The sequence below is a fragment of the Coturnix japonica genome, chromosome 15, assembly GCF_001577835.2.
Source record: "Coturnix japonica isolate 7356 chromosome 15, Coturnix japonica 2.1, whole genome shotgun sequence".
Taxonomy (NCBI): Eukaryota; Metazoa; Chordata; class Aves; order Galliformes; family Phasianidae; genus Coturnix; species Coturnix japonica.
The window spans coordinates 10,348,218-10,362,293 of NC_029530.1; the positions used below are offsets into that span (position 1 = coordinate 10,348,218).

At 42.2% G+C, this 14,076-nt stretch overlaps 1 protein-coding gene across 3 annotated transcripts in view; it reads left to right on the top strand.

Annotated features, from left to right (window-relative positions):
• The window catches only part of MED13L (mediator complex subunit 13L), a 164,263-nt gene that overhangs the window by 9,827 nt on the left and 140,360 nt on the right, over positions 1 to 14,076 (top strand). For 2 of the 3 annotated variants that reach the window (XR_001558545.2, XM_015878154.2), the window contains exon 2: positions 7,670 to 7,907. Coding sequence is in view for 2 of the 3 variants with exons in the window: in XM_015878154.2 (XP_015733640.1) it covers positions 7,670 to 7,907 (238 nt within the window). In the remaining variant the exon portion in view is untranslated. The remainder of the gene's footprint in view (positions 1 to 7,669; positions 7,908 to 14,076) is intronic. The other variant, XM_015878156.2, reaches the window with a different exon arrangement.

Below are 14,076 nucleotides of genomic sequence, written 5' to 3' on the forward strand. Positions count from 1 at the left end.
TTGGAACTAGGATGCACTATCTCAAATGATGGCACATATAAACTTCATCAGGAGAATTTCTGATAATAGGATCTTGGTTAACTGGAGGAGATAAGAGCTGGCACACACGTACTGCTGGGCTGGCGTGTCACACACAGCTCTGGGGCAGTGGTGTGCAGACAGTGTGTGTTGGAGTACAGAGAGGAGGGCTGTGTGCTGTGGGGCCAACATGCTTTGCTGGCCTCTGGTGCTGCATGAGGGAGCACTCAGGTGCATGCTGACTTTAAGAACAGATCAGCAGAGGGGCTGTCGTATTCATCTTTGTTTCTCTGGGATTGTTGGTGGCTGTCCTGTTTCCCTTCTTCAGCCGCTGGACTGTGCTCTTGGTGCAGAGCAGGCATCAGATGTGTTGTTCTGCTGCTGAGCGGGTGCATGTAGAAGGGAATGGCACTCAGCTGAGTTCTGCTCTTCAGAGCACTGAGCATAATGTAGTATTCGTGTTGGCCATGTGGATGCTATTTCAGTATTAGACTATTTATTTATTTATAATCTGTTGGTGTTTTTCCTTTCTTGAATTCAAAGCATGACTAGGTTTGGTACAGATCATTGTTTATGTGGTTCTTTTCATGCTGGTCTGTCAGTCAGTGTCCAGCAGATGCCATTCTGGATGCAATACAACCCATTGAGCGCAGTGCACTTCCCCTTGGGAATGGGCAGCAGGAAGGAGCCCTGAAGGAAGGAGGCACAAACCTGTCCCCTCTTCCTAAATGGGCAGGGTAAGCAGGGCAATGGTAATACACAGCTTTGTAAATGGTCTGATTTTGAGAGACTGCATGGGGTTGAGGATGTTTGTTTTATTATTACTTCTTTTTTTATTTTTAAACCGGATGAGTTAAAAAGCCAGAAGCAAAAAAGATGGGAGGGCTGTGTGTTGCTGCTTGGCTCCTTGCTGGAGGAGATGGTACTGCCCCAATTGTTTCCTTTAGTGAATCAGTCTCCTCTGTTCCTTGGGGTGTACGTGTATTTTCCTTGCCTTTGTTCTTCCTATTCACTTGACAGGGACTTAGGCAGATGTTACTAAATATTTTATTTCAGTGGGAATGGGGGATAGGAGTTGTTGTCAACATGTGCTGTTAACCCCCCCTCCCATCCCTTCCATAAGCACAGGTTGCTACGGCATTGTTAAGTCTCTTCATAGTGGGGCTGACTTAAATGTAATCTGGTGTTTGAATGGCTGAGTAGAGTGTGAAATGGTATTTTGTTGCTGTGCGTGGATGATGTAGTGAAATGGAACACTCAGAACCAAAACAGATGGTGCTAATCTTGAATCTGTCTGCAAGATCTTATAGCATTTAATTAAAATGGTGGTGCAATTCCCATGGCACCTTTAACTACAGTTTAAATTCCTGGACTATGAACTAAGGGCTTTCTTATGCAGATTTCTCCTCCTGTGAGTAGTCCTCAGTATGAGTCTCCAGTGGCTTCAGCGCAGCTACTTACTGGAATGGAGCTCTCTAAGATGCGACTAATAAAATTGGCAAATATATTTGTGACATTTACATTTTCTGTGTTCCAATTCAAAGCGTAAATTGTAGATTAAAGACACTTGTCAAGTATGGTTTGATACAGAAATAAGCAAAAATGGAGACTAGAGAAATGGTTTAGATTTCAGCAACCTCGAGAAAACTAGGAAATAAATAGGGATTGTAAGCAAACCTGAACACCTTAGCATCTTTCTTACAAAAAAGCCATTTTCTTTTTTGTACCCCTTCAGGCTGACATTAACTGGTCTGTAGAATTGCCATTTGGACAGGTAGCTGGGAAGTATTTTAATGACCCTTTTTTTCCTCTTTGGGTCACGGAATTGAGAGAGATGACAACAACCTGAGCAGTGTCGCACTGACAGCCTTTGAGGTGGTCTGGGCACTTACTCTAAGAGAACCAGACACAGCTCAGCTTTCAGACCTCTTCCATGCCTGTTCTGTAGATCTTCATCTCCATTTCTGTATGTCTCTCCTGCTTTGGATGCTCTGGAGTGCTGATCTCCCACACTCTATGGCCTGAGTCTGCCTTAGATTTTCACATTCATTTGTGCTATATGAAGCAGGAAAAAAAGCTGTGTGGTTAAATAACTTCATCTGAAAACTCTGCTGTATGCTTAGTGTGCCCAAACACAAGGTTTTGCCAGCCTTCTGCTGCTCCTGCTGTGTTCTGGTGTGATCTGTCCAAGCTCTGTGATAAAACAGGTGGACTTTCTTAAGTCTTCTGGGAAGTTAATTTAGAAATGGTCTATGGTTTGGACTATGTACGTCTTGTGGGGGAAAAGCATTAGATGGTGATGAGCACAAGAAAGAGGTGGCAGAGGATCTGTTTTGTTTGTGTTCCATCTGCAAGGACCGCAGAAGAGGAAAATAGTCACAGTGGCTACACAGCACTAATTAAATCCTCAGGGTTGCTGGGATTGTGCCAGAATCAAGTTGTGCTGTGTGAAATGTTGCTGGGGAATTGTGATTTTTTAGCAGCCGAAACTCTGCCAATCTGAATGGAGCACTATGAGATCAGCAGAAGACCCTGCCTGCCTGTTCTGATTTAAGCCTGAGGGGAGGGGAAGGAATTGGAGCTTCGGTTTTATCTCTACTGGGGATTTACGGAGCTGAATGCTGTCTTGGAGTTAAAATGGCTCCAGCCCTCGGCTGCTGCAGATCGTGTGGCGGTGTTGTCTGTATTTAAGGCTGCAGAGTAATGGCTGCAAGAGAAGGTGCAAATTTGCTTTCTCTGTCTCTACTCCCTTCTGTACACAGGGGGTATCAGAGGGTTGAATAATCTTAGCTCTTTTTTTTTCTGTTATTTTTGTTTTGTTGTGTTTGAAGCTGTTTTGCCCTGCAGAGTGCAGTGATTAAGACAGTCACCCATAAGGAGGGAAGCTTCTGTTCTCCCGCTTTGCTGAGAGCCATGTGTGGTGCTCTCTGGCCATGTCAGTGAATGAAAGCATTGACATGGCTGTGTTTTCATCATTAGCTATTTCTTGGTTATGGTTTGAATGTGTTCAGCTGCCTCCCTTGCATTTTGGGTTTGAATGCTGACCCTTTTACCCCAATAGCTGCCTTGGGTTGTATCAGAACCAGATCTCCAGTGTCTTAGGAATTCTGCTGTTGCAAGCTGAATGTTAGAGATTTGGATGTTGTTAGACAGAGGTCTGATTTCTTTGTTTCCTCATGGGCTTGGCCTGGCATATACAGAACAGCCTTCTCCCAAACTCTTCATTCTGTGACCAACTGCTGTTCACAGATAAGAGTTTCATTTTATTAAGTTGGTTGAGTTGGACCCTTTGCAGCACAGCCCTCCAGAACATATGTTCCCTTACAAAGCATACAGTCTTTTGCATAACACGTGATTTACTAACAATGTTGGTTAATTGTAAGTGTTTCTAAGTTCTTTCTTTGTCATGATTTTTAGCATTAAGAAAATTGCAACATCTGTAATAAGCTGAAACTGTGCATGTGGGAGAAGGTGCAAGAAACACAACAGATTTCATCACCTGGAATGACTTTTGCTTTAGCCTGCATTCATTTCTGAACAGTTGTGAGCAAAAAGCTGTATGTTCACAGTTCTGTGCTCAGACAGAAACCAAGGCTGCTGGTATCAGTGTCTGCCTTGGGGCTGCATGAAACCTGCAGCAGTGCTGCCCTCCCTGACCCGCTCTGCTGTCCTGTCTTAGTGCTATAGGCAATTCCCTGGCTATGTAATGAACCTGGCTTGAGGACTGATCTGAGTGGAGGGGAAATAAACGTTCAATAGATACTTCTGATTTTTAGTCGGCTCCCCTGGTTATGAGTGCATGCAGATAGCAGCACTGCCGTAAAGCAGGATGGGGTGAAGCCAGGCGCAGGCTGATGGGAAGGCCAGATCTGCTTTTGGCAGCACTGCTCGCGTGTGCTGCCCTACAGCGATCAGCAGCTTCTGCACACAGTGTAATTCCTGTTCTGTGTGATGAGGGCTGTCCCTAAGGGGACCCCCTGCTGCACTCAGCTGTGCCTTTCCCTCCTGCCCCATCTGCACTGCTGACCGTGGATGTTTTTCCATTTAGTCTCCAGAGCCACGGGCTGTCTGGGTTGTAATGCCCAGCTTCAGATGGAGGACTTAGAACTAGGGAGTAATGCTGATTTAAGTAAGTGAATATGAAGAGCCTCAATGAGGGTGCAGGTACCTCAGTGATGTTAGTGTTAATAGAAAGCTGCCTATAGAGGCACAAGATATACACTGCCTGCTGCCAGCTTCTCTTGTGTACTACTTCTGTATTTAGATCTTGTCTTGAATTCAGTTGTAATTAACATGGAGCAAACTCTGGAAGTTGTGAAGTGTCAGTATTGATGTTCACCTAATACAAACAGAAAGACACACATACGAATAAATACACCAAACAGGCTTTCCTGCTTTGGCCAGGATGTGAGATGTCTTGAGATATTACTTTATGTTGCCAACCTCAGCACTCCCCAGACTTCTCCCCCTTTTTTTTAGGACTCATTGCTCATGTGGGCACTCACTGCCAGCCCAGCTCAGCTTGGGGTCATTGGCCATACCTCTCAGCCTATAGAATTGCTCCCAACACGTGTTACTGTGATGTTAGATCAGTTGTGGCTCTGGTGGCTTCTGTGCACTTTTCTTTCTAGGGATATTCCATCTCTCATATGGATGGAGTGTTCTGGGCTCCCAGAAGCTGTGTATGTAGGAATGTGCCCACGGCTTCTGCAGCTGATCTCTGGTTATTGCTCTGCTGACCAAGTGTGTGTTGCTGTTGGCAACTTGTTTTGGGGTTTGTTTGTTGTTTGTTTTTGTCATCCTCCTATGGTATGTTCCTGGTGGATGGCCGGTTTCTACACTTAACATGGTTTTTCCTTGGCTTCCCTGTGCTGGCACTGATCTCTGAGGCTTTGTGATCTGTGATAATATTTGATGTACTGTTTCAGAAACCCCACATGTTCCTTTCCTATGTAAAGGATAGATATCCATGTAGAACAGATGTAGATGTTTTTGAGAAGCATGTGTAAGTACTTTCTTTTAGAGTATTATGTCATGTGTGAGGTATTCCAGCGCTACACTGCATCCTACTGTGGAAAAAATAGATTTTTGCCCTTTCCTTTTCCTTGTCTTCCTGCTCTCCTGTTCACTTTATTAGTGCCAGTAACATGGTGCGCGCTGTTTGTATCTTCTCATCTGCTCTGCCTTTACTCACCAGCACTTTGAGAATGGCCAATGAAGTAATTGCATGGACTTGAAAACGGAGAGCCTTCTGTATGGGAAATGTAGCGTGGCTTTTGTTGGAGTGCTGGAGGTAGTAGCCTGAACCTCCACCTGCAGAGTGTGGAAGGAGGAGCACTGTGTGATTTGCAGCCTTTTTGTGTTCTTTAGAATCATAGAATTACAGAATTACTCAGGTTGGAAAAGACCTGAAAGATCATCAAGTCCAACCACAGCCTAACCATAGTACCCTAACTCTAACAACCCTCTGCTAAATCATATCTCCGAGCACCACATTTAAACGACTCTTAAACACATCCAGGGATGGTGACTCAGCCACTTCCTTGGGGAGCCTATTCCAGTGTTTAACTGCCCTTCCTGTAGAGAAGTGTTTCCTAATATCCAACCAACCTAAACTTGCCTTGGCGCAACTTGAGACCATTTCCCCTCATCCTGTCATCAGTGAGAAGAGACTTGCCCTGCTCTCACTGTAAGCACCTTTCAGATACTGGAATAGAGCAATAAGGTCTCCCCTCAGCCACCTTTTTCCCAGACTAAACAGCCCCAGCTCCCTCAGCCTCTCCTCATAGGGCTGATATTCCAAGCCCTTCACAAGCCCCGTGCCCTTCTCTGGACCTGCTCCAGTACCTCCATGTCATTTTTGTACTGAGGTGCCCAAAACTGAACACAGCACTCGAGGTGAGGCCTCACCAATGCCAAGTACAGGACCAGCCACCAACTGGATTCAACTCCATTGACCACAACTCTTTGGGCCCAGCCATCCAGCCAGTGTTTCACCCAGCAGAGCATATGCCCATCCAAACCATGGGCAGCCAGCTTCTCCACAAGAGTGTTGTGGGAGACAGTGTCAAAGTCCAGGAGTAAAGATTTAGGAGTAAATCTTGTCCCCTCTTCGTTGTCTTCAAGAAACGTTTAGATGTTGCAGCAAGGGATGTGGTTTATTGGGAAATATTGCTGATAGGTGGATGGTTGGACTGGATGATCTTAAAAGTCTTTTCCAACCTTGGTGATTCTGTGAATTCTATTCGTATTCTTCGTAGGTACTGCCAAAAGAGAGGAGAGGAATGCTCACTGTGTAGGTGTAGCTCAGTTTGGGGAACACCCAGCTCCTGCAGGCAGTGCTTCCACTGCTGTGCCTTTCCTCTTCTGCCTGGCAGCAACATGTCTTGTTGGAGGAGCAGTGGCAGGCTTGGAGCTCCTGCAGCTCACTGTGTAGGCCAGCTGGCTTTTCTTGTAAGACCACTTGAGAGCTGAGCACACCGGCTATTTCTGAGCAGCAGAGCGAAGGGTGTGAGTGCTTTCAATGAAGCAGTAAAGGTAATAACAGCAGTGAGAATGTGGTAACGTGGTTAAGAACTAGAATACAAGCCCACTGTGAACACGGAGTGTGTATGTACTGATCTACACCTTGGTAGTGTGCTCATACTGGGATGGCTCTGGGGGAGGTGAGAGTCCTGCTTGTGCTTTGGACAGACTCAGGGCATGTGGTCTTGGGGCAGGCAGGGGGAGCTAGGCTGGGGTAGGGGGGAGGAGTGCAATGGGCAGGGCAGGAGACAAACATGTAGCACCTGATGATTTCAGAAACAAGATGTATGACAGCTTGGAGTCTCTCCTTTTTAAAGAAAAATAAACAAATAAATAAAGGGGGGTGGGGGTGGGGTGGGAAGCGGACTGTAGCACTGCTATCCTGGTTCCAGCTACCAGCTCTTCCACGATTTGAGTACTTCAGCTTCTTTCTCTCTGGCAGCTGTTTATTCACTTTGCTGTGCAGCGCAATACCTGCTTCAGATGTTTGCCTTCTGCAGAACAACTTCCCCAGAAGCCTGGGCAGCCATCTTCCTGTTCTTCTTTTATGGTTAATACAATGTTATCGGGTGGAGGAACAGTAAATGGCAACTGTTCTTGCTTCACATCTGGCCACCTGAGCAAAATAAAAGGTATACATATTACACTTAACAGCATCTCCAAATGAAACTAATTTCTTTGCTATTTCCTGCTAAGTCTCTTGTTTTCTCACATCTCATAGTACTTTCTGCTTATGTCTTTGATTCTTCCAGTTTCTGGGCTGATGCTGGAGCCACTTCACTGCCAACTGGCAAGAGGGGAATGGGCCTCATTCCCCATCCTTGGCTTTAATTTTGTTTCTAACCTGTTGCATTACAGTAAGATGACAGTAGGGTTAGAAACTGGAAATGAGTCTGCTGCGGTAGAAACTTAAATGCAGGGATAAGCCAGGTTTCTATTCAGCACTGTTTCTCTAAAATCATTTTGCTTTTTTCTTGGCAGAGAAAGTGGAAAATAGGAGTTTTTAGCTCTGGCTGCTTAGAGCTAAATTCTAGGAATTAACAACAAAAATGAAACAATATTATAAATAAAACCGAGTTCTGAAATGAGGTGATTTAATAGCTTTTTTTTTTTCTCCTTTCCCCAGGCTGAACTCACAGGCATCAAATGGCGTAGGTACAATTTTGAAGGTCATGGGGACTGTGGCCCTATCATCTCAGCCCCAGCGCAGGATGATCCAATTCTGCTCAGCTTCATCCGCTGCTTGCAGGCCAACTTGCTCTGTGTGTGGCGCCGAGACGTCAAACCGGATTGTAAGGAACTGTGGATTTTCTGGTGGGGGGACGAACCAAACCTGGTAGATGTGATACATCGTGAGCTGCACAGTAAGTTGATCTCTTTGGTTTTTGATTTTTCTTTATACACCTAGCAATGAAAAATGAATACTGTTGTTAAAGTCTTTAACTTGCTACCGTTTTGTCACAACTTGTGTTTTGAGACCTAAAGAGAAAGAAAACAACAATGGGTACATTTGACTTTTCCAGTGCAGCTGATCTGCAGCTGAAGTGCAAAACAGCACTTGAACTTAGGGGAATAATAGAACAATACCTAACGTTGTGAAATGACTTTTCCTGAAATCTCAGGTATGTTTAAAATTAAGAATATTCTTTGAATGGGAATTTAACAACAACAACAACATTTTGATATAGGGCAATAGTCAATAGAGTGAAACACCTCTCCTGCAGAGTCATCAGGCAGATTCAGTGACACCATGTGTGGGTACATCAGTGAGGTTCTACAAGGCTCAAACTTGATACAGACTGTGTTAAAAGAGCTGAGCATAAACAGAGTCAAGCTGCAATAATCATATGTAGTAAATAGGAGGAAGAGGAAGGTAGGATAAGTGACAGTGATGAGTTTATGTGACTCTGAGTTTCATTCTGGATTGTCCTTATTGTCTCCAGAATGTCTAGCCATAAAATGATTGTACAAAATGAAACTCACCTGATGTAATGCGTTGTGGTTTTGACTCTACTCACTCGATCGATCCATCTCTATCTTTTCATTAGTGTGTTGTTGCTGTGAGTAGATGTGGGTTGCCTGAAAATTCTTCACTTCGAAAATATATTTTACTGGACTCCATAAACTCTTTTCCTTGTTCTTGTTTGAGATGAAAATGAGGGAAATTGAGTGACCCCGGAGTAATAATAATGGTAAAACAGTTCAAGGGTCAGTTCCTTAAGTTATGCAATGAACTTTCATTATTATAGCCTATAATACTGTCTGGTGGTAAAACTTGTATACCAGTTCAATTATATACTGTACCGTGTTTGTCAAATGTGCTTCAGTTGATTGTTATCTGCCCAGCTCTGCCCCACGCTGCTTTGGTTCTGAGTTAGATAGTATGTTCATATTCTTTTATAACCACCTATCTTTGGACAGTTTCAGACTTTATATTTCCACGAGTAGCAGGTTGTTTGTTCAGTAGTACAGCCTGTGAAATCAGGTATGAAATGCTTTCTAAGTATCTTTAGGTGTGTTTCGTGCAGGTAGCCACGTGATCATGTATAATTAAAGAGGTGGCTCTGAAGTGCTGCACTAAGCCTTTTCACTGATGTGAATTTTTTATGAGGCTCCTGTTCTGAATGAATGCATAGATAATATTTCTCTGTACCCAGCAAAGCTTTAATAATATGTTTTTCTCTTTGTGAAATACAATTTACTTAATATTTCAAATGCAGTATATGGGATGTAAGTGCCTTTTTATTAAAGGGGAGTTTGGCTGTAGCTTACGTTTCCGTTGTAAAGTGATATAGCTTGTTTATGTCTAACATTTTGGTTACAACAGTGTAAAGCTGCATACAGTGATAACAGCATGGTGAAACATTGAGATGGGTGAGGAACTGAACCTCTATCAGAGCAGGAGGAAATGAAGTATAGCAAGTAGTAGGTAGTGTCACTTTGTGTTTTGATCTGGCCCAAAATATATGGACCATCCAGGTCGGAGCCTTCAGTGCAATAACTTCCAAGTGCAATTAAATCTGCACATGGGCTGCAGGAGCACTGTTCAGTAAGTATTAACAGCAGTAGCACCATGTAGATGAGAGAGCTCAGGGTATTTCACAAACACCGCAGCTGTCTGTATGTACAGAAAGGTACGTCTGCCCTTGCACAGTAGCATTCTCATTGATATTTATTTGTAATGTTCTCACAAATTAAAGTGAAGTAATGTCTCAGAGGTAATGTAGTGGGATATGAAAAGGTGCAAAGTTAAGTTTAGAGATGGAGAAAGGAACGTTAGTCATAACTCATTTAGGGGAATGGAAAATTCATTATAATTGGAAAAAAGACGCATGATCCCACTAACTGTTGTGACCTAAGAGAATCTGGGAAGCAATTTTCTTTGTGCTTCCTTCCCCTGCAGGCTTTGGAATTCTTAATATTGTGTTTAAGTCATATAATCGCTTCACTTTTTATTTGTTGAAATTTTTGTGCCCACTTACCAGGTAATAGTTCAAAGTGATGTGAATTGTAAGAAATGTTATCAATAGTGCTACTGATAGGGCTGTCTTGCTTCAGTGACTCCTTATTGTTCAAACATCTGTATTGACAAATCATTGAACATCAGATACTGCCAGAACGAGATGTTTATATACATTGATTCCCTGAAATATGACAAAGGACACTGTTTAATGTTTCCTGCAGCAGTAAGGCATAAAAAGCAAAGTTATTTTGTCTTCTATTGTGTAAGGAGACAACAGTACTGAAGTATTTGAAAGCTAAAATTACTTAGTTTGAAAATATAGTTTAGTTTCCTCAGCTCTTGAAAATAAAAAGGACTTTTGCATATGGGCACGCAAGCAGAAAATGAGTTGCTGTAGCACATTGATTTATGTGCCTGTCAGTTAAATCATGATAACAAACCAAACTGTAGCCTAGAGATAAAGTAACCAGCAGTAGCTTCAAGTCCCATTCCTACGGGCTGGGTTATCACTGTGGCAGTAACTTGTTAGTTCAGTGTGCAGAGCTTTGTTTTGTGATTGTCCTCAAACATTTAGGAGCCAGAAATGTGAAATTGCAAATACAACTGGAAGAATATACCCCAAACACTTCAGCTTTACAAATCCTGCCTTTATTATATATGATCTCTAGGATACAATGGCTGTTAATAAGGTCATGAATTCTTGCTGAGTATGAAGCTTCTCGCAGTTCTGGATTTGTTCTTTTTTTGCCTTGGGGATGTGTTTTGAAAGTGAATTTTTTGTTAGATGAATAAAAATACAGCAGCAATTTGAATTCTGTATTTATTCATTCAGGTCTAACTCAGAATTGGTTATCTGGAAAAGGCACTCATGTGCTTAACTATAATATATTGCATTTAGTGCTTAAGTTAAACAAGCGAGTTGTCTAGACCATGATTTTTCTTTCAGAGACACATTTTAGTTTTGCATCTGAGCCACGTGGGTTGCCTTATCTTTGTAGTGTTCAAGATGGATAATTTTGGTAACAGCCTGCTTTTAATAAAAAGAATTTGACGTAGTCATAGGGAAAGCAACCTTAGAAGTTAGAAACAGGAGCTAATGTGAGCAGTTGTTTATGCAGCAGCTTTCCAAAACTGTGTAGGTAATTAAATACTGTCCTGGGGAATTAACTAAAAGCAATGATTAGTAGAAGAGCTATGGATGAGTGAAGCAGCTGGATTGGCCACACAGCTGAGAACCGGGTAGTTTTTGTGGGTGTGCCTTCTGTTGATTTATTTTTTTTATGCTGCACTTGAATTGTAAGCAGGCGATAAGTATTTCTTTGTTAGTTGCTTGCTTTCTTTCTGTTGAGAGTACTTGTGTTTTGAACTCTTTTTTTGTCTGACAGTTTAGTCAGTACATTTGTCATCATGTGCACTTGGAGTTTACGGATACACTCGGCTTTGTCTGTTCCATCTGTGGCACAGAATGCTTGAGCTGTGAGGGATCAGGCAGAGATTAGGGTGTGCTTCACTATTGAGAGTACAGTTCTAGTGGCTGTAAACATGACCCCTGGGGATGGACTCTGGAATCCTGTTGGAATGTTAGGCATCATGATGAAAATGAATAGTGAAGCTGTTAGGCATTTGGTAGGGTGCAGCTTCCTTTAAAGAACTTTCCAGTTAATAGCTTGGTTGCCTAAAATATTGGTTCCTGCAGGTATTTGGGATTGCCATCACTAGTTCCTCTGTGACAGACTGTAGTGGTAGTGCTAAGTTAGGGCCTGGAGCAGTGATGGAGCACTTGGTGGGAAGGCATAGCCAACCTAAAGGAGTTCAGGTGCATGCAATGTACCTGAGTGACTGGAAGGGGTGGATCCAGGATCCATCTCTTCTCAGACCTCATTTAAGGGTTGACAGTAGAGGCAAGGATATCTTGTTGGAGATCCCCATGTATCGTAGGCCTTCCAAAGGTAAGCAGCTCTTTTCCTTCATTTTTGTGTCTGTGTCTGCTGGTTTTGGGTTTATTCTCATTTGCAGTAACTGAAGAATTTGCTACCCTGCTATTGTCATAGTACTTTCCATCCCATTGTAGTGTTACACAAAGTGGTGAGAGGATCTGGGGGCACTGGGAGGAGCCTTTGGGCAGTTCCTGTAAGCACAGCACTGAGCTGGGCTGTTAGTGCTGCTGTACTTGCCTTCAGAGCAGGCTCTCCCATTCAGAGAAAACAAATACAATGATAGCACTTTGCTGCCATAGTGGTATTTCTGTAAAAGCAACTTTGTGAAGTTCTGGCAAAGTTGTAGTGCACTCTTGGCTTGTTCTCATTTACACCTTACTCAGATGTCTTATTCCTGTTTGGGATCCTTGCTCTGTTGGGCTGCCATGTGTAGTCCTGTGTGCTGATCAGTGCTGAGACCAAAACCACCAGCTGTAGGAGGATGATTTATGAGACATTCATTCCCAGGCTTTAAAGTTGATTTTATCAGAAAGCAGGTACTGGTAAAAGATTTCCCTAATTTAGAGGATTTGAGTAGATGGTATTTTCCCGCATTTACTAGGGATTTAAAAAAAGAAAAGGAGAAAGGGAGAACTTTAATCCTGTATTTTTGCTTCTGCAAAACAAAAGGAGGATCTAGAAGCAGTAATGTGTCTCCTTTACTTTCTGTCTCAATCTGGTGTCATATGCTTAGAGTTCTTTCAAGGTGCTGTGGTTTACTGCAGTTGTAAGGAACTGGGAGGACTCTTCAGGGAGATACGAAATATGTTCTTCATGGCTGTGTAGTGATAAATGTTAATTATTGAATAAGATGTTCCTGTCTGTCTGAACATATGAAGTAATGGGTAAAACCAAGAATAAGCTCTACTTCCTGTGGAATGGGTATACGAATTAATAATATCGCTTTTAATGAAAGTGCTCTTCAATCTTCCACTGTTTTATTAGCTTATAATAACTGAAAGTGGGAAAGAAGGGAGTGTTGGCTGCTGGAATTGCATTATGGCTGACTTTGATACTTTCCTGAGGTACCAAGAGGTTATGAGGAGTCATTTGCTGCTTTGGTGGGCTTAGCTGAATAACATACGGATATGAATTGTGTTTTACAGCGACTTGTTTTCTGTATGTTAGAATACATAAACCTCATAACTATTGTCACACAGAGTATTATTTGGAATGAGAACAGCTAATAAGTGGAAAAGCAGTTTACTAAGAGAGAATAAAAGGAATCTCACAGGAGCTGGCTTGGAAATATTTTTGAAGGATTTCAGTTTGAAAAGCGGTTATGAATATCAAGCAGCTGAGTACCACTTATTAATAATTTGAAATTAAATCTGAAAATGGTTAATTGCCAGTTCTTGAGTTGAGAGTGGAATTAACAAGTAGGTTCATATGACAGAGGACTTTGGAATATTAAGTTACTGACAAGTCTGTTTCTGGGCTGATGATTTTCAATATGATAAACCATTTGCATTTTCTTAATTGCCCAGCATAGACTATTTCTAGAGGCATGAAAATAAAGTTAATCTTGAAAACAATGTTTTATAGAAGAAGATAGTACAAATTCACTTCTAAATCCTTTCTCAGGTTGCAGGATTGTTCTTTGACCCCTGTATTTGACACTGTTAATTGGTGTTTGGTGATTGCCAGTTGAAATTTAGCTTAGACAAAATAAGCTTTTTCCTAAAAGGAAGCATTTCAAGTGAGGTTATTATGCCATCATTTGGGATTAAGGAATTGCTTCATGGGAAAGTGCCAACTTCTTTTATATACAAGAAGCTGACAAGAGCCTTATTGTGTCTAAGCAAAATGTCTTCATTCTGTTTTATTTTTAAAATAACTATTCTTTCTAGCACCCTATCTCCTTCCCTCTTTCTGTTTTCAACTTGTGATTGTGTTTGTGATTACAGCGTATGAGTTCTATGAAGGAGTCAGATCTCTCTTCACCTAGGTGTCAGATTGTGCTTCATCCTTCTTCAGTGTTCTACTGCAGCATTTCCTCTCTCAATATTACCAGTGAATTGCAGTGTAATGTAGTACCAAATAAATGCATATGGCAGCCATGATTTCATTATCAATTCTAGCACACCACATAAG